Here is an 18,377-nt window from a genome sequence, read left to right as displayed (position 1 = left end):
AACAGGGCGGGTCTCGATTAGTGTTCCCTGTAAGGTGCGCAACTATACGCAATCACACCAGAAAATTTTTACACCACAAAATTTGCGCCGTAAAATTTGTCTTTTGTGCACCTACATCATACTCATAATAAAAACTAAAAAAATCTTTAATTTTTCTCCACAACAGTTTAAGCATTTGGCCATTTTTCATTGATGTTTGTAGCTAAAAGTAAGTAAAAAAATCAAATCCGTATTTACGATTGTGACGTAATACATGTTTTCTGTAAATTACTTTGTCTAATCCAGTGGCTCAATTTTATCCAGGGAGGAATTGGGGAGGAAAAGTGGATGAAAATGGCTCACTTTTTATTATTTGGTAATTAAAACACATAACTAACTGCTCAACGTTTAAATGGGAACGTCTACTATACGACTTAAAGTAGCCTTATGTGAAAACAATATGCTGCTTTAACTGTGTTAAACCTACGTCATAATAGACTCGTCTTTGGTTTACAATATCTATTGTTTCGTTACAGTAAGTAAAGTTCGCTAGCATCAGATGTCGGTTTTATACTGTTTGTTTGTTTAAGTATGGTTGTAAAAGCATGATGAAAGTAATACGTAAAAGTAACGCAAAGAAAGGGTAAAACATAAGATTGCCCAGATCCAGTGTATCTTTTAAATTCTGCGAAATGCCAAAGCAAATGCCCGAGAGCGACTTTTACCAAATCATTCATTTAAAAAACATGTGGTTGGATCCACAAGTTTGTGCTAAGTATGCCTCTTTTTTTTTATTTACCGCTGCAGAGCAAACACTTCTTCCATTTCCGACTACAAATTAAGTTGAATGTTGTTTTAGTGCCATTACAGATATTTAACCAAAAAAGGAACACTTTACATTTGCAAACGCGGTGATCTTCGGGAAAAACTGACATGCTTTTCTGCTCAATTTTCATTGTTTTTTTGTTTTAAACATGAAGCTCATGGTTCACATTAACAATGAATAACGCTTTGTACCCTACTTTTGTGATGTTCACTGTTATCTCGGAGATGAATCAGAAAAACTCACCTTGCACTGTGAAATTTTGATAATATTCCTTTTGGGATTTTTTGGGGAGGAATTAACATTGTTTAAGTATTTAAGGGAGGAATACGAAAAAAACTTTGAGAACCACTGGTCTAATCGGTTTTCATCATCCATGCTGTGTATTTTTTTCTCACGTAGAATTAAATGTCTACACAAAAAAACAAGCTAACAGGGAAAACAAATGAGTTTAAAGGAGTGCTGAACACAGCAGTGAATGCTTGACTATGAGGGGGTGGGTCTGATTAATGAGTCCTCAATTATATAATTGCCAAGATGAATCGACCACACTCCTTCAAGATTTGAGATGGCCTGTCTTCGTGAGGCCAGACAGGTCCAATTCTTTCCTTTAGTTCAGATACATGAAAAGTCAATTTTGCTGTCTCAGTATTTTCTCTCTGTACTAGGCAGTACTGGGTGATACTGGTTCAGTCACAAAAGCACTCGAGTTTGCTGTCTGAGTAAGAGCCGTAAAAGCCCATTTTATATTGATTGAACACGCTATTTATAGACGAGAATCAGTTAAGAAAATTTCTGCGAACAAAGAAAGATTTACGTCATTAATTCTTATAATACTTAACAAAATATTACGTGACAAAAAGGGCGTAACTCAGGCCTTTTTCACACTTATTTCTGACGCGAAACATACAATTTTACGTCAAAACGCGATTGCGAAACAGCTTCTGACTTCAGTTAAATGACAACAGTTTGAAATCACACGACCGGGGAAACTGGTTTATGTTCAGACCGCGGCGTTTTGAAAACATATGCTAAAACGGATGTAAATGCCTTGACGCATAAAAATTGGTGTCAACAATTGGAATTTTGCAAATTCGCTGCAAGGATAACGCAAACATTGAGAATGTGGTTGCAAGAAATCTAGGTAACGGAATTTTACCGAAAACTCTCCGTTTATCGTTTGCACATTGGCTGCAAGAAGTAACGCAAACATTGAAAGAGATTGCAAAGAATTTAGGCCATAGATTTTTACTGAAAATTTTCCGTTACGACACATCGATTAAAACAAAAAATTCTCTGTGTACACAATATGACGAAGTGGCTGCTATAAATTGCTGTAACTATACTTCGGGATCATCAAACCGAATTGCATTTTAGAAACTTAACAGAACCGCAATCTTTGATTTCTGTGCAGATACATCTGTGGGGTCAATGGCGATGAGCTATAGTAGTTTACCGAAACTTGATTGTGTTCTAAAGGCATCATGTATCCCATCTTTCGAAATTAGACCTTTTATTAAATATAATCGGTTATTTTTTCGCCCGACCGCTTTTTTGTTGCCATATCCTTGAATGTATATAAACTCGATTGCAGTTACACTTACACATACAAGTTTCTTGAGAATATTTGTTTCATGACGTCACACTTTGTGATGTCATCTCTTAAAATTTCATGACTTGCCCTCATACAACAAAAAAAAACATTGATCTTCCTCGGGGCCCTGCCAACTAAGCAAAAATATTTGCTCAGTAGAAAATTTTCTTAGAGGGAACACTGATCATGGCAAAAATCAATCAAGATACTCTTGACCACTCCAACTTATTAAATACAGTACAATGAATGTACGACATGAATGTTTTTGACGATAACCGGTACATTATTTTCAAATTTTTAAACGATATTTCCAGTAATGACAAACATTTTCCAAAATGTGTAAGATTGTAATCTAGTTTATGTGTATTGCACCAAAATTTGGGTTCGCGAAGTTAAGGGACCCAAAATTGAGGAAAATGTCATACTGGTAAAATCTCGTCACCCAAGTCTCGGCAAGATCCTTCTTTCTGGTAAAAACCTTCAGAAATTTGCTGTTCTCGGTCGAACTTGTGTACTAATGAAATTGAGTCGAAATACACTCTAGGAGGCAGGGCGTTCGCGCGAGGTACAACAAAATTGCGTTTAATGGGATTAAATAATAAAAAAATACTTATAGGACATAACGTATGAATCATACATCGTGATTATTTTGACAAACAAGTTGTTAGCCATTTACCCCAACAGCTGTACGGTTTTACAAAAACATCGTATAGAGCAGGGGTCGGCAACCTTTTTGGCACTGCGGACCGGCTGAAAACTAAAACTTTGTCGCGGACCGGCCTTAAAAATCAAAAAATGTTCAGAAAAAGAAATTTATTACAACTTTCAATGCCATCTTCTGCTTGTTTTGCCGCAAAGAGATGCTCCCATCTAGGAATTATTGAACTTACTGAAACCCGTGGGCGGCATCCGGCCCGCCAAGCAATTTAACCCTGCCCGCTGCTTATTTCAATAAAACTTTTAGGCCTTTACGTTTTTTCTTAAATTACACTTGTATTTCATTATTACCAATTCCTATATTCCTACCTGCTTGTCAAAATAAGGATATTTAAAGCATTCTTTCAAAAGAGGTCACACTTTTGTATAACATAATAATGATGATCCCATTTTTGACCAGGCCCTACGCGACACTTTCAATAGTAAGCTATACGTAATATAAAAACGAAAAAAAAAATGAATGGTAATATAAAAAAGTACGAACCACAGACCGACACCTGAAAAGTGTAGGATAGATACGTACAAAGACTTGCCAGAATGTCTTTTTTGACAACAAAAATCATTTTTTAATGTGGTTAATGTTAGAAAAATCATTAGGCTTTTTGACTTTTTTGTCATTTTTATAGAGTCTAAAATTATAGAGGCTAAAACTAATTAATATACATACGTTTTCGAAATCCTTCCTGCCTAAATATCAAAATAATAAATTATTTCATTATGGGACATAGTTTATAAACATTGTTTGCATGAAATTCTACTGCACTTTAAGGTGAGCACGCTTAAAATAACCCACATGATATTTTAAATAAAACACATGATATTTTAGCACATTTTTCGATATATTGTAAGTTCTAGAAGTTAGATTTTGTAATAAAAATATGCATTAATGATGTTGTGAACGTGCTATGTAACTCATATGGCCACGGCACCCTATAGTTGTTTTGAACCTCACAAGAGCTTGATGCTAATTGTGTTTTTTTTTATCATACCAATCAACCACGGAGTAGGCTATATTAAAACGAAGGTAAATGTGTTTTAAATATAAAAAATACATTTAATTATATTTGACTTTTTACCAGTTTTTTACGTACCGGTACAGTACGTGTTTAAACAAAATTTTAATCTGACAACCCTGCTACGGACCGGTAACCAACTCCCCGCGGACCGGTACCGGTCCGCGGACCGGCGTTTGCCGACCACTGGTATAGAAGGTTACATAATTTCAAACTATTAATTTCATTTGACTGATACTAACCGATATTTATTAATACTTTGATTTTTTAGTGGAAAGCTGCCTGTGAAGGTGTTCGCGTGGTATCTTTTACCTTATCTATAAATGATCAAACCACTCCGTTTTTCGCAATTAAAATACTTTTGGAACTTTTAACGGGAATCGAGGGACTCGAAGATACAGCAATGAAGGAAAAAGAATTACTCCAGTTGGTCAGCCCAGAGTTTTCCGACTATCTGTTTTTGTTGAATGATATAATATGCGTTAGTTACCCCAAATCAACGACGAAGGTAATCTATTAAAATAAAACAATTAGCCAATAATTAAACAACGAAGTTGTAAGTTTGCATTGTTTTCGTACTTTAAAATGTATTAAGGTGCTTCAAATGCAACAAGAGACACAAACAAAGATGTTGCATGAACTTTTAGTGCACATTGTGGAAAAAGTAGCATGTGACATGTTTGTTTTATTTGCATTGGATGATGCTCAAAATGTTGACAATGAATCATGGGGCCTAATTACAACAATAAGCAAACATCACAGATCTCTTTGTCTTGTTGCAATGCGACCTTACGGACCTGACAAACCCCCGTGTTCTGCAGCACAACAAGTGGGTGGCACTTATACGCCCAGAGATAACAAAACAAAACGCTTTTTTATTTTAAGGCTTTATATCATCCCAAAACGATGTACGTAAAATTAGGAGGTTTGATAAATGGATATATGACGCCACTAGCCTGTCAAATGTTGCACGTCGAACGCATCCCTTTGGAACTTGAACAACTGTTGGTCAACCGTAGCTATGGCGTTCCTCGTAATAATAAAAACTGAAATATAAACACGCAGTTCTAATTTTAATAAGAACATTTATGTTTCAGTGTGGTGTGAACAGTTAATACGTGAAATGCAAACAGCCGGTATTCTTCTTGTAATACCAATTTCCTCCAAGAGCAAAACAAGTATTTTACTAATCTCTTCTAAATTCAAAAAAATGTAGATATTTTAAATCTATAATAATTGTTTAGGTTCTTCGGGTTCTCTCGTCTATCGACATGAATTGGCTCGAGAAACGTCAAGACATGCTCCAAGTGTTGGAGTTAAAGATAAACGTCTAATTACAAAACGTACCAGATTAAACAACATTTCTACTAAAAATGATCAACTAAACGCCTCTCGGACGAGGCAGGATGAGGCAGTCAACCAAAGCAAAATTCAAACACACCAAAATGATGATTTGGTAGTTTTTAACCTTGGCTAGTTTATCTGTTTATTTGATTTTATATGATAATTTATTTACTTAGACTAAGACACAAAAGAGAAGTTTACCTGCTTGGACTAACAGGGTTCGATGGACGAAAAATAGTGCATCGGGTAATTTTTGAATCCTATAATTGGTATTTATCTAATTCAAAAATTGTTTTTAAATTGTTTACGCCTCGGTTAACTTGCTTGCATTTTAAATTTCACTGGGGCGAAAATTTAGACATATGTATTAAATTGTTATAAGATCCTTTTTTAGTATTTAATAGTTTATTTATTTATTAACGATGTAGTTCTTTGGTTGTTTGACGTCGTTTCACTTTCCCTGGGTCTTCTGTGTAAAGTGTACAACCTGGCTTCCTGTTGGCAATATTTTTAGTTCGTTACCGCTGGCGCAAACACTGCTTAATAGTATTGATTTTGTGACAGCCAACGAGCCACGCATTTAGAAATGAAACTCAAATCTTATTTAGTTTTCCTTGTCGCCAAAGGCAATAAACAAGAAATGATTTAATCCCAATATTCCTTGGTTATCCCTCACCAAGCTTTATAATTATGTCACAGTTTAAATAAATTAAACTTACATTTTTATACCACAAAATATTAAAAAAATTATTGTAGTAGATCATTTCATCAGCTATAATTTTTTTGTTAGATTTGATAAGACAATTATCCGGAGTAAATGAGAATGCTATAACCCCGATTGAATCGACAGAGAGTTTAGTACGCCAATATATTCCCATGGAGTGTATAACCAAGCCAACATTTAACTTAAATCAATTTCCCGTTCCTGCTTCGATCAGAGGAATGGCTTTGGCAAGGTATGTATGCATTTTTAAGATGTAAACCTTTAATGTAGGTTAGTTAAAATAATTAGAATGTAATGAAGTCATTACTATTTTGCAAAAACGTAGCAAATTAATAACTATTATATAAACAAAATGCAATACATATTGGAAATAAATGTCAATTATATCCAAAATCATATTTAGGTTTTACAAATGTCGGATTTCAAAAACTTCGCCATTCGCAAAGAGTGTCCGTTTAGGGAATTAAATCAGCCATGCGCTGATCATACGTATGATTTAGTAGATTCTAAGCATTGGAAGAAAATTCATACTTTCAAAATAAAATATTTTCCGTTCAACAGTACGTATATAATATACAGTTTGCGATCGAGCTGTTACACTACTAATCTAATCGACGTCAGTTTGTAGTGATAAGTATTTCCAACAATCCTCTAGCACAGTCGTGTATAACTATTTATACCAACGGGTCGAGTATGCGTACCTGAAATAGACAACTTTGCAATTCTTATCCACTATATTTTGGCTACCACAGGAATCGCACAATAAGACTTATAAAGCAACAACTTCTAAGGCAGAATAAGCTATAATACAGTACATATTAAAACCAACGACAGAATAAAGTCAAATAGGCAGTAATATCCAACACAGAATAATATCTAGAATCGTCTGAATAAGGCCTAAACCTAACGGAATAAGTCCTAAATTTATCGGAATAAGACCTAAATGGGCAAACAAACGCCTAAATCGACGAAATAAAGATAGGGTATGGAAATATTTGAGAACACCTGTCTGGCACAGGCTGTTTTGGTGTCGACGTTTGGTTGCCCTAGTTTGAATAGAACCGTTGGAGCGCCGCTGTTTTCCCTTTTTAAATTATTAATGGAGTTAATGATGAAGTTAGGCTAGGGTTTGGGGTCAGGTACAAACTTCTATATATAGCCCCTTCTCTGGTCATTTATGTCTTATTCCGATTTAGGTGTTATAACGACTTTTATAGTTATCGGTCCTATTTTGGTCTTATTCCGAATTGTGTTTTTATTCCGACGTTGATGTTGTTCTAATTTCACTTCATAGTTGGAGTCCCTATTACAATGTAACATTTACCTGATTGCAAGTCAACATACATTTTTTAAAATTTTCGTTGACAAAGGTTTTATGCTTTTATTTCAACCAATCTATCGACATTCATGTAATGTTTTATGTTTCTATTTTTACTTAAGATTACTATATTGTTACATGCGTTAAGCATTTCGTGCGTTTCCCCTACTACAATTGCCATTGACCATAATTGTCATCTTACGCCTTGCGTCCTGTCAATATTCTTCCTATTTCCTTATAACTCGTGTCATCTACTATGTTTTGTCATTCATTGCTGGGATCTCTGTTTGCGATATCTGCTAGTTCGTCGTCTAGCTAATCCTCTTTTTGTTACAATGACCATGCTTTTATTATGTTGATTAAAGCTAAATAAACGTACATAAGGTCGTTTATTGTTGGCTACCGCAATTTAATCAACAACGTCGCTGTTAATGGACAACCGACAACTTCAACGTCGGAAAACTCTCACGATCGAGCTCAAGACTTGTAAAGCTGCTTGACAGTTATTGGTTACACTTCATCAACGACTTTGTCGACCATTTCGATAAAAGCGAAAACACCACTTACGCTGCCAACAAAAACGCGTATCATTGTTAATGATTTATCTGTAGACACATTTTCATTGTAGAAGATGTTGACTTCTTCGAAGCAATCGCCGGACGCTGCAATACGCAAATAATGCATGTGAAGAAAAAACAGATACTTTTTTCGCGATCTGCTGGTGAGCCGTAAAACTCAAAGAGTACATCGCCTTGTACCTGCAAGTCGTCTAGCTTTTTACCAAAGACTGGATGCACTTCTGCCTCTATCTGTGCATCAATATAAAACCGACCTTATCAGAGTTGCTTTAATAAACGGACTTTCTACTACGTTCATTCTCAACGCCTCTCATTCTCAACGCCTCCTGTGCTTTTTAAACAAAGGCTTCTGAACCTGTTGAAAGCTTGGATGAAGCCCAACCACAGTCTTCTTTGATGGGCGATTCGTTTTTCCTGCGTCTTCTTTCTCTACCGCCAATGTTCTGGAAAACGAAAGTTCTGACACTTTCACTTATTTTACTTCTCTTCAAACAGGGCTATCGCATGGGGAAAGTTGTACGTATACCTTGACCGGAGGTCGTGAGTTCGAACCTCACTGCAGGCCAGTTGTTTTTCTGGCTTGCTCTGCTTGCATCATAGATCGACAGATTCGGCGAGTCTGCGATGGCTTTTCGGTGTACTATTGATACGGAAGCCGTAATCGTTGGTCATAAAGCAACTTCCGAGGGGCTAGATCACAGATGTTATTAAACACATATGTTTGTGTGTTTCTTTTATTGATTGATACGGACTGATTGTTACGACTTTACTAGTAATTCTAGAAAATTACCTAGGCCTCCTGTAAAGTCGCTGTGAGTTCTTATTTTCGGGCAATAAATAACCTACCAAAGAGAACTTATATTAAAGACCACAACAAGAAAACCCAATGTACAGATGTATTGGTTGCAAGAGTAGAATATTTCCACACCACAAACAATAATGACACTTAGACACACACAATTACTTACAAAGGCGACAGACAGAGCATAATGAAACTTAAAGTTTTACTCGCTAATTTCACAAGGCTACACCCAGACGTCTCTCTCCGCTGTAGGCGGTGAGCCGCTCGTAATATAGGCTAAAACAAAACTCCTTTTCACGGGAACCGACGCGCTCCCGGAAACCCCAGGCCTGCCTTACAGGGCGGCCGTTTCGTGGAAAGATAACATTGGGCGGACCTTTTAGTGAGAAGTTAAACCGCGCCGGAAAACAAGCGATAAATGATTGTGAGATTTGCAGAAATGTTTGGAGACAGGAAAAAACATGTCTAAAGTCCAATTAACGGCGAACACCACAGCGCACAAGAATATTACGTTAATATACAATTATACATGTCTCGAAATGCGAAAACCTAATTCCTAGCCCTACATTTAAGAACAAAGGGGCAAAATTAATAAGGAATGTTAGAATTTACAGTCGGCGTAATTAGCAACCGGTGATAATTTTGTAGTGCTAATTAAGCACGTAACACTGATGATCCCCCAGTGTGAAGTTGCTTGTACTAACAAAATGTGCAAGTATTGGCGCATGGTTGTTTCTCGACTAGCTCCTCTCTGAGCCTGCATAGCTCAGTTGGTAGAGCGACGGTCCCGGCTTGACCGGAGGTCGTGAGTTCGAACCTCACTGCAGGCCAGTTGTTTTTCTGGCTTGCTCTGCTTGCATCATAGATCGACAGATTCGGCGAGTCTGCGATGGCTTTTCGGTGTATACCTGATTTGTACGTTGTACACATTAGTTATGTACGTTGTAGACATTAGTTTTAATTGGACAGAATGGTGTGGTGTACTAAGTCGGATAAATGTTGATGTTGTTGTTGTTTCGTGTGAGCCAAGATTTTTCAGCATTGCAGGCTAGATTTTTGGTAAAATGTTGCCCAGCCAGTTGTTTGTTTGTCCAAAGTCTTCATACCATGAAGCCCATGGGGTTCTCTTAGTATTGCGCAATCCCTAATGACGTGGTGATCTACGGTTTGTTCTTCGGCACCGCACTGACAGTCTTCTGAAGAAGCCATTTGTACATTGATAAGCTGAAACGCCCAACACTCGTTCTCAGAGACCAAATAATAGTTTCGTGAACAAACTTGGCTATAGTACGTCTTCCTCAAGGTTCACACAGCTAGTTTAAAGCTGGGAATAACTAGATTTTCTTCTTTGTCACAGTGCGTTTTGTGATGACCGATGACCAGGACTTTATGTTTATAGACCAGTTGTTCAACAACGCTAATCTTGCTAGCAGTAAGTCGATCTGTGCTCAACTGCAAAATGGTGGGTGGTAGGTACTTCAACAATCTTTAACAATCTGGTCGTGAACACGGCCTTCTGCCCGCTACGGAGACTGGGACGTCTAGAAATATTATTGAGGTGTCTCTTCTTTACAATAAAAAGATTGTAAAAAAAAATTGTTTCTATCTTCACCTAAGATTTCTATAGTAGGTATTACATTTAGCCTTTAAGACCATGCTTACTTTCATTTTATTGATTAAAGCTAGCAAGTGAAGTATCCAATATTAATTGTCCAGCCTTTCATTAGTCAGTAGCCTAATTGTTAAATATACAGGTTTGAAAAACCTAGTACGTTGAATTTTTTTATCTGAGATGACGTAACAAAGTTATGTCACGACGTGACGTCACAAATTTACACTATAAAATGTGACGTCTTAGATTTACTTCTAAATTGGTGTTTAGAAGATTTTACCTTAAGAACACCATTGCGTTTATTATGTTAAAATTTTAGGTTACAGAGGTGTTACTTAAATACAAAAATCACATTCAAAGTCACGAGGTAATTGATTAGCGCAAAGCGTGAACAAATTGCTTAAGGTAGCTATAGATTTAAAAAAAATTGCCGTGGGTAATAATGGCTGTGATTACCAAAAAAGTTGCAGAAAAACACTCTATTTTTGAAATGTGTAGCTTTAAACAATGACCGTTTACTTTTTCGGGAGTGCGATGAGACGCACAGTGCTTTTGGGGTAAAATTATTTTATTCAAATCAGCTAAAACTTAACGCAAAATTTTACCACACGGAGTCCTCTAAATTTGTTAATTGTAATGCTGCAAAACTTGAAGCTTGATAAGGAAGCAAAATAATGACTATATTTCACAGAACTTTAGCTATTGCTGTTTTTATTCTCTAATGAAGTGGTCGGCAAACTATGGGCCGCGAGTTACTTTTGAATAGCTTTATTTTAAAAGTTCGTGTGACTTAGAATTTTTATATGTCTTAGCGTGCCAGACCAACCTGCCAAATGTGGTCCTGAGAGCCTGTCGAACTATATTTTTTGCCAACTTTAACCATATGTTAGCGCAAAATTTTCGCGCTTCGCGCGTATATGTTTCATTTTATAATAGTTTTACATTATTGCATGGTAGTGTTTTTGGCATCAAGGCGCCTTATTTTACCTTAAAACAAATATCCTGAATCCGACACTGTTTTTGTAGTGGTTTTACATTGTGCGCTTTCAGTAGCTTTGATAAAGTACTTTAAACCGCGACAAAAAAGGTTACCTACCACTGATCTAATGCATAGGAATATCTTAAAGCACAACTATTTAAAATGTTCAAAATATGTACAACCCTAATTGCGACTTTTTGCAAACTGACTTGCACTTAAACGTTGCAGGCTAGATAGAATGAAGCCATTTGAACAATTAATTGTTAAGTGTGCAGCAGTTATTGGTGAAAATACTTCACGAACAATGTTAAAAGCTGTTGTTCCTGGATGTAACGAAGAAAAATTTAAAAGCGCAATTTTTCGTTTAATGTATACCCGAGTGTTTGTATGTGCTGCTGCATCTCTTGAAGCAGAAAAAGTAAAATCGGAAAATATACAAAGCGTAAGTGTATATAGGTTAACGTATCCTAAAGTAATGTTGTTGTTTTTTATACATCTTGTTACATTATTTAAGATCGAGAATAAAAAGTTTTTTAGTTCAAATTGATTGAAATATAATGTGCTGTTAATTTAAAAGACACGTCGTGGGATGGCACATTGCATAAAATGTTTATGTCCAAGTGAAGAAGGTCAAGAAAACTTACCAGGAGAAAAAAACTCATCTGATGCAGAAAATGTAGCTGCCAGGTAGAACTACCATCAAAGTACAACATTTTTGACCTTCTAGTTTTATATGTGTTTTGCCTTGCCTTTAGATGTCAGCAACTCAAATTCCACAACTCTTTGGTACAAGAAACGGCGTATAAACTGTGGTTACAAGAACAAAGAAATTCATTACATGAAGCATGTGCCAACTACCTAGAAGTTAAAATTAACGAGGTTGTTATATAACTTGTTGTTAAACACCCTTGCTAACTTTACCCAAAATGTTTGATACAGGTGCTAATTACAGGAACAACTGATAAAAGCGTAATTAAGCAGTTAAGACTGAGTCGGCACTCGGTTGAAAATCAGCAACTTGGCAGTAATAACGACAGTGATACATTACTGAAGGTGAATATAGTTTAACTTATTGCATTTTTGTCTCGCGGCATACGCCAAAAACTATTTATTCTAATAAGACGAAAATCATGTGAAGACGGAATGATGATTAACATGCTGTGCTAGTATTTATACCTCAAACCAAAGCTATGCAAATTCAATCTACATAAGTGCATTTATATCGGTGCTTTGTACGAAACCTTTCATGCGAACACCGACAAGAGTGTGGTGGCCATTTAAATATGATCGACTTCGCTTTTCCCGCTATAATTGTATTTACATGTGGTGACAAGCTATATGCGTACTGAAAACGTGGGATTTTTTAAATCAAATATCTGCAACTAAATCTTGTTAAGAAGATTATAAGTGTTAAATATAGTCAGAGATTCGTTAACATGTTCTTATTTATAAGTTTATGGTGCTTCACGTTAACCTCGGTATACGGAATTTTTTTAAGTCAAGCCATTGACGTTTTTGTGAAAATGGTTGTCCAACCATTGACGTTTTTATGATAATCGTAAAAAAGGCGCTAAACTCCATGTTCAAATGTAAAATAATTAATAAAACAACTCCAAGATTGGAAACGAGTAACAGTATCACGTGAATTGCAGTAATTATTTTACATCGCCTGGACATTGGACAATGGACAACCACAGTAGGTCAAGTTTAAGGCGACATTAAACTCCGCCCTATTTAACCTCCACAACACAAAATACTTCGTCCAAATATTGTAGAACTGCATATTACCCCCTGCAAAACAATAAACAAATGAACTTTAGCTATATAGTTTTTTCTCCACTCGATTGCTTCTTTGTGCAAGATTTTAAATAGTCTCCAAGTATATGAAAAAAACGTTGTATTGACCTGTGTTCATCGGCGGCTTGTTCGTTTGTTGTGAGGGTTATACAGAAAGCTGTAAGTGAATTTGCTTCAAAGAGATAGCACTAGCGCACCCGTTGTGTTTTGTACACAACAACAAGACATACGTTTTGGTTGCGTCATATATGAGTTCGACTGCAAAACATTAAAGAACAAGTTTACTTTTGACATAAATAGATCATAATTGAACATTGGAATGCTACAGCATAATGTTCTCTAACAGAAACAATGTGAATAGAGACACTTTCTTAATTAGGCAGTGTTGTAAAATTTGTTTCCCAAAGATCGCATTTGTAGGTTCAAATGTCACAATTAGGCTAAACCAATTGTTCCTTCCAGCAATAATGCTTATTTATAATAGCTCCTCTTGTAAATGCTTTTGCGTCTGATCTTGAATACCCTTCCAGTTCCAGTGTCCCCGATATGTACTAACTGACAATCGGCGCACATATTTGAACACGCATGTACTCGTTGGTCAAAGAAGCGCGATATACTCACAAAGTTCGACTGTTTTCATGTTTTTGTGAATTTTTATCTCCTATCAAGTTTAAATTTTGACAGGTTCTCACCTAAAAAATAACCCTGCGTGTTTAATACTGTCGGCTTGTGTAAACCAAATTTAAACACGACCATTCAAAACAAAGTAAGAGAGGAACCTAACGAAACTATATGGCCGCCGGGATCAAATCTTCCGACCCACGCATATGGCTCTAATTAAGATATAATACACTTAAAATGTGTATTGGGTGTAATTTAAATAAAATTGATAAAATTGTAAATTGGCAACAATTACAAAAAGCTAGACCTAACGTGGAAGTTTTGACAAAATTAAGTCAAAACTAAGCTCGATCCCTAGCAATCACTGATTTAATGGAATAACTGAAATCCTAAAAATGACAAGAGCGCCGACGTTCTTTCCCTGTATTCAATAACATTTTTCTACATAATACCAACAGACTGCCCAAATGAAAGCTAATGTTTTTTTTACTGTGACGGATAATTTTTCGATTTTAATAGGAACGATCTGGACTTTTTTCGGAGTTGAACAAATCCCAGACATCTCGTACATCAGCATTTTTATCACAGAGTGCACACGAAACAACAAAACAGGTATAAATACAACCTCCCCTATATATAGCCATGCTTATTATACGCGTTGTGTTTTGTGGCTATATACTCTTATGGTTGTTAAAAAGGACAAATGACTTAGAAACGATTTTTTAGCGCGCAACGTGGAAACTCGACCAGTAATTCAATTAATCTAGCCGTTTATAAATTTCCCTAAAAATCTCAGTAAAAACAAAAACTTTGAAAAACCTTTTAGGCTATTCTCGAAAAGTAGACTGGAAAGTACTAGGATACTTTTATTTTAACAAGAAGAAAAATGAATGTTTTTCTAATACTGCGATTTATACCCAACGTGGAAACATTTTATTCTCAAAAAATTCCACAATTTTTAATTAACTGTACGCATCTAAAAAAGAAAGAAACACCAGCGGAATTTATTAATCAAACAAATGCTAATCAAAGAAGAGTTTCGAGAACTTCTGTTATTGGAAGGATACAGCTTGAATCAATCGGAGGCAGAAAATCTGTCTGTCTACCGTTAGTCCTGAAGGTGAATATACGCCATAAAGCATTTTAAAGTTATATATATATTTAAGTTTATTTGTTTTACTAACAGGATGACGCACTGCCTAAAGATTTTTTTGAATTTCAATCAGCGAATAAACATCATTCCATAAACACTGATGTTAAAACTTCAGGTATGTTTTTTAGTAATACGCAAGATGCAAAAGTAAATCCATAAAGATTATTGAACAGGAAATAGATAAGAGCATATCATGGGTAATATTTTGGGCAATTGCCAAACTTTAGTGAAAGTGTTATAACCGGCAAAACTCAGTAATTCAAAAAATAAAAACATCTATTGAGTATATCTTGAATTGGCGTTTTCGTAACGTCCTAAAGATAGTAAGTTACGCGTGGGCTTTCTGGATAGTTCGTGAGCAGTTTTAAGGTGCTATGGCGTATAGAAAAGTTAAGACATATAGGTAATACTAAGTCAGATTGCCCAAGTTGTATTTTTTAGACACATTAAATCGACGTATATTGTTAAACACTTTCTACCTGTTTGTGAAAATATAATATTTCACTTGTGGCCCGCACATTTGCTTAAACTCGATGCAATGTGTGGAAACGGAATACACCTATCAAGCAGCTTATCGTAATAACTCGTTTACACCCCGGGTCTCTATCGTAATACGTCGTCGACTTAACCGTTTTTAGCAAAGGTTCGTACGATAGGTACACAACTTTTAAGGTCCGGTCAATGAGAATAAATGTTTTAAAAGTATCTGAATGCAACATGTATCGTTTTGGTCGTAAAAACAACACACATTTCTTTCTCTTACATCTGTGATACAGTATTGGTAGCCATGTATTTAGCGCATAGGAATGCGTGGATAATATATTTTGTTAATTATTATTTACTCTATAAAACATTAAGCTTTACAAATCGCTTGTTTATTGCTATATGGTACGCGCCCAGAAAAAATCCACTGCCTTAAATTAAGAAATACCTACAACTTGTTTTGTGAGATACAAGTCTTTGCCTTCTCTTTGTTGGGTACGAGACCAAAAACCCATGTAACTCTCCTGCGCCTTAAGAAAATTTACGCGATGGGTGGGGGTATTATGTTAATGCTCTGGTTTAAATAAAGTTAGTTTTCAGTTTTTTTTTTAAATTAATATATTTCACTTTAGTTTCTTGGTTTACATACTGCGTGTTCTACTTTTTTCAAGTTGTTTCTGCGAGCAAAAACAGAAATAGGGACGAAAATGATTCGCTTTACCAACTACTTTTTTTGGGTTGAAGACTAGACATGCAAAATCATTTTTATAAAATTTTATATTCAAATATTTATTTTTTGTTTATTATAAATTTTTCGCTATGATTTACCAAATAGACTTACTCATGTTTGACCATACCTAATATTTATTGCTCTCCCCCCAAAATGAAAGTCAATTTTGTTAATTTATATACTTGCTGTATTGCCGACCTCGTAAAACACTACACTATGTCCACACGATATGCAAACGCTATTCAATGTTTATTTGTTGTACAGAATCCGGTCATTCGGCGCACTTCTATGTTCCTGAACATGAAGGGAAAAATGAGTAAGTTGTTTACCGTTTTTTTATTAAACATAATACCCATTTTACCGCCTAGTTGTATTAAGAAAAATAGTATCTTTTCATCAAAACGAAACGTTTGAAACAAACTCCAGAAAAATGAGTTATGGTCCGCTTTGGAATCAATCTATTGGTTTGCCACAAACTTACGATAAAATTTTATGCAACACAGAGGAACATGCGAAACGTCTTTCAAGTAAGTCTGTTTTATACAATACAGCACAGTTTATACTAATATAACGACCCTTGTTTTAATTTTAAATGATTACTGCTACCGCAAATGTTATTTTGTTATTTCCAGAGTTGAGAGTAAATTCCATTTTTCGTACTCCTTACGAAGTGCATCAAGTTCTTTCTTTGCTTTACACTCATGTCGTTTATCACTGGAAAAGAGCATTGAATACAAGGAAAACAATTGAATTCTGTCTAAAATGTAAAGATTATCTGTTTTATATCAATTTTAGCGAAATCGATAAATATGCATGCTGCAAGAAGCCATTAATCACAAAAGTCTTACCTTCGTAACATTAAACTTTATTTTTTTACTAACGCGATGAAATTGTTTTTACAATCAGACAGACAATTGCGCTAATGTTTAAAAAAGTTTTGCGCTACCAACAACAGGAGTCGCGTGCCCGTTGAGAATCGAGCGCACAATGTGATGTTGCCAAAGGCCTACTGAATCGCGCCGGAGAGATTTAGTGACTAACTGCGTAACAAACTTCCTCAATGTTTTTTTTTATGAGCAATGGTTACGTGTGACATATTTGTGTATAGAAACACTCACCATCTTATCTAAACTTTTTAGCCAATGATGATCGGACTTTAATCAGGCCAAGCGCAACTTACATTAAAAGCTTCCGTTAAAGTTTATAAAATGTTGCGGAATATGAATAAAAATCGTCCTTTGTCAGCGGAAACGAAAAGCGAAAGGGATGTTTTCCGGTTAAGGGTACGATAATAGGTTGGATGTCTGTTGAATTTAGGGTTTAATGAATTCATGACCAGTAACCCCATTGTTCTAACTTGTAAAGTCACTTTACAGGAAAGCAATTTGCCGCAATATTAATTCAAGCGCACGTAGCTTGACGTTAATGTCATTTTACGGTGGTATCTTTGCATGTTAGCGTTATTTTGAGCCGTTTTACCATTTCTACGCTTTGTGTGTTGCGTTGTGAAACCTTTGTTTAAATCCAGTATATGGGCAATGGGCATTTGGGCATGCATGATTCTTACCGTACTTAATAAATCGCTACAGCATTTTCGAAATAGTCAATTAAATTGATGTTTTTTAAATACGCTTTATCTTATTTTGTAGCGGCTGAATCATGCAATGCAATTTTACAACTGATACCAGCATTAAAATATCTTCAAAAAGCAAGTGAAATAATACAAAACTTGGACAAAGGGTTGGATATTATTTCAAACTTTACTGAAAACGATGACCTAAATTTAGAGGACATAAAGGTAGCCAGTATTTGTGACTGTATTAAATCCTTATTTAACCAAATAGGTAAACTAGGTTTTATCTGTGAGTCGTACTACGAAGGCCAAAGTGCAAAGTCTTCTTGGTCAAGTGTTGTTTCAACAGGGCAAGTTACAAGATTCACTAGCGCATTTTTATAAGGTAGGTAATAGTAAAAACAGTTAGAGTATACAGCATGTTTTCATTTAAAAGCTAGAAAGTTCGGCTTTACACAATCACAAAAACCCTTGACCCCATAATGATATTACCCATCAGTCAGTGTCGTAAACTCGAAAGATTCCGGTATAAACGCC

General features: G+C 35.6%; 1 protein-coding gene across 1 annotated transcript in view; it reads left to right on the top strand.

Annotated features, from left to right (window-relative positions):
* LOC146168155 (adenylate cyclase type 10-like) overlaps positions 1-18,377 on the top strand; it is a 39,402-nt gene that overhangs the window by 13,377 nt on the left and 7,648 nt on the right. The window contains exons 5-22 of the mRNA XM_083386227.1: positions 4,398-4,634; positions 4,722-4,955; positions 5,012-5,159; positions 5,224-5,304; positions 5,371-5,550; positions 6,261-6,426; positions 11,712-11,901; positions 12,061-12,170; positions 12,239-12,362; positions 12,423-12,536; positions 14,421-14,513; positions 14,887-15,021; positions 15,088-15,169; positions 16,532-16,583; positions 16,646-16,794; positions 16,900-17,031; positions 17,917-18,065; positions 18,121-18,225. Coding sequence (XP_083242353.1) covers positions 4,398-4,634; positions 4,722-4,955; positions 5,012-5,159; positions 5,224-5,304; positions 5,371-5,550; positions 6,261-6,426; positions 11,712-11,901; positions 12,061-12,170; positions 12,239-12,362; positions 12,423-12,536; positions 14,421-14,513; positions 14,887-15,021; positions 15,088-15,169; positions 16,532-16,583; positions 16,646-16,794; positions 16,900-17,031; positions 17,917-18,065; positions 18,121-18,225 — 2,481 coding nt within the window. The remainder of the gene's footprint in view (positions 1-4,397; positions 4,635-4,721; positions 4,956-5,011; positions 5,160-5,223; positions 5,305-5,370; positions 5,551-6,260; positions 6,427-11,711; positions 11,902-12,060; positions 12,171-12,238; positions 12,363-12,422; positions 12,537-14,420; positions 14,514-14,886; positions 15,022-15,087; positions 15,170-16,531; positions 16,584-16,645; positions 16,795-16,899; positions 17,032-17,916; positions 18,066-18,120; positions 18,226-18,377) is intronic.

The sequence above is a fragment of the Ascidiella aspersa genome, chromosome 1, assembly GCF_963924565.1.
Source record: "Ascidiella aspersa chromosome 1, kaAscAspe10.2, whole genome shotgun sequence".
NCBI classification, from domain to species: domain Eukaryota; kingdom Metazoa; phylum Chordata; class Ascidiacea; order Phlebobranchia; family Ascidiidae; genus Ascidiella; species Ascidiella aspersa.
This window is presented reverse-complemented; position numbering and strand designations above follow the sequence as displayed.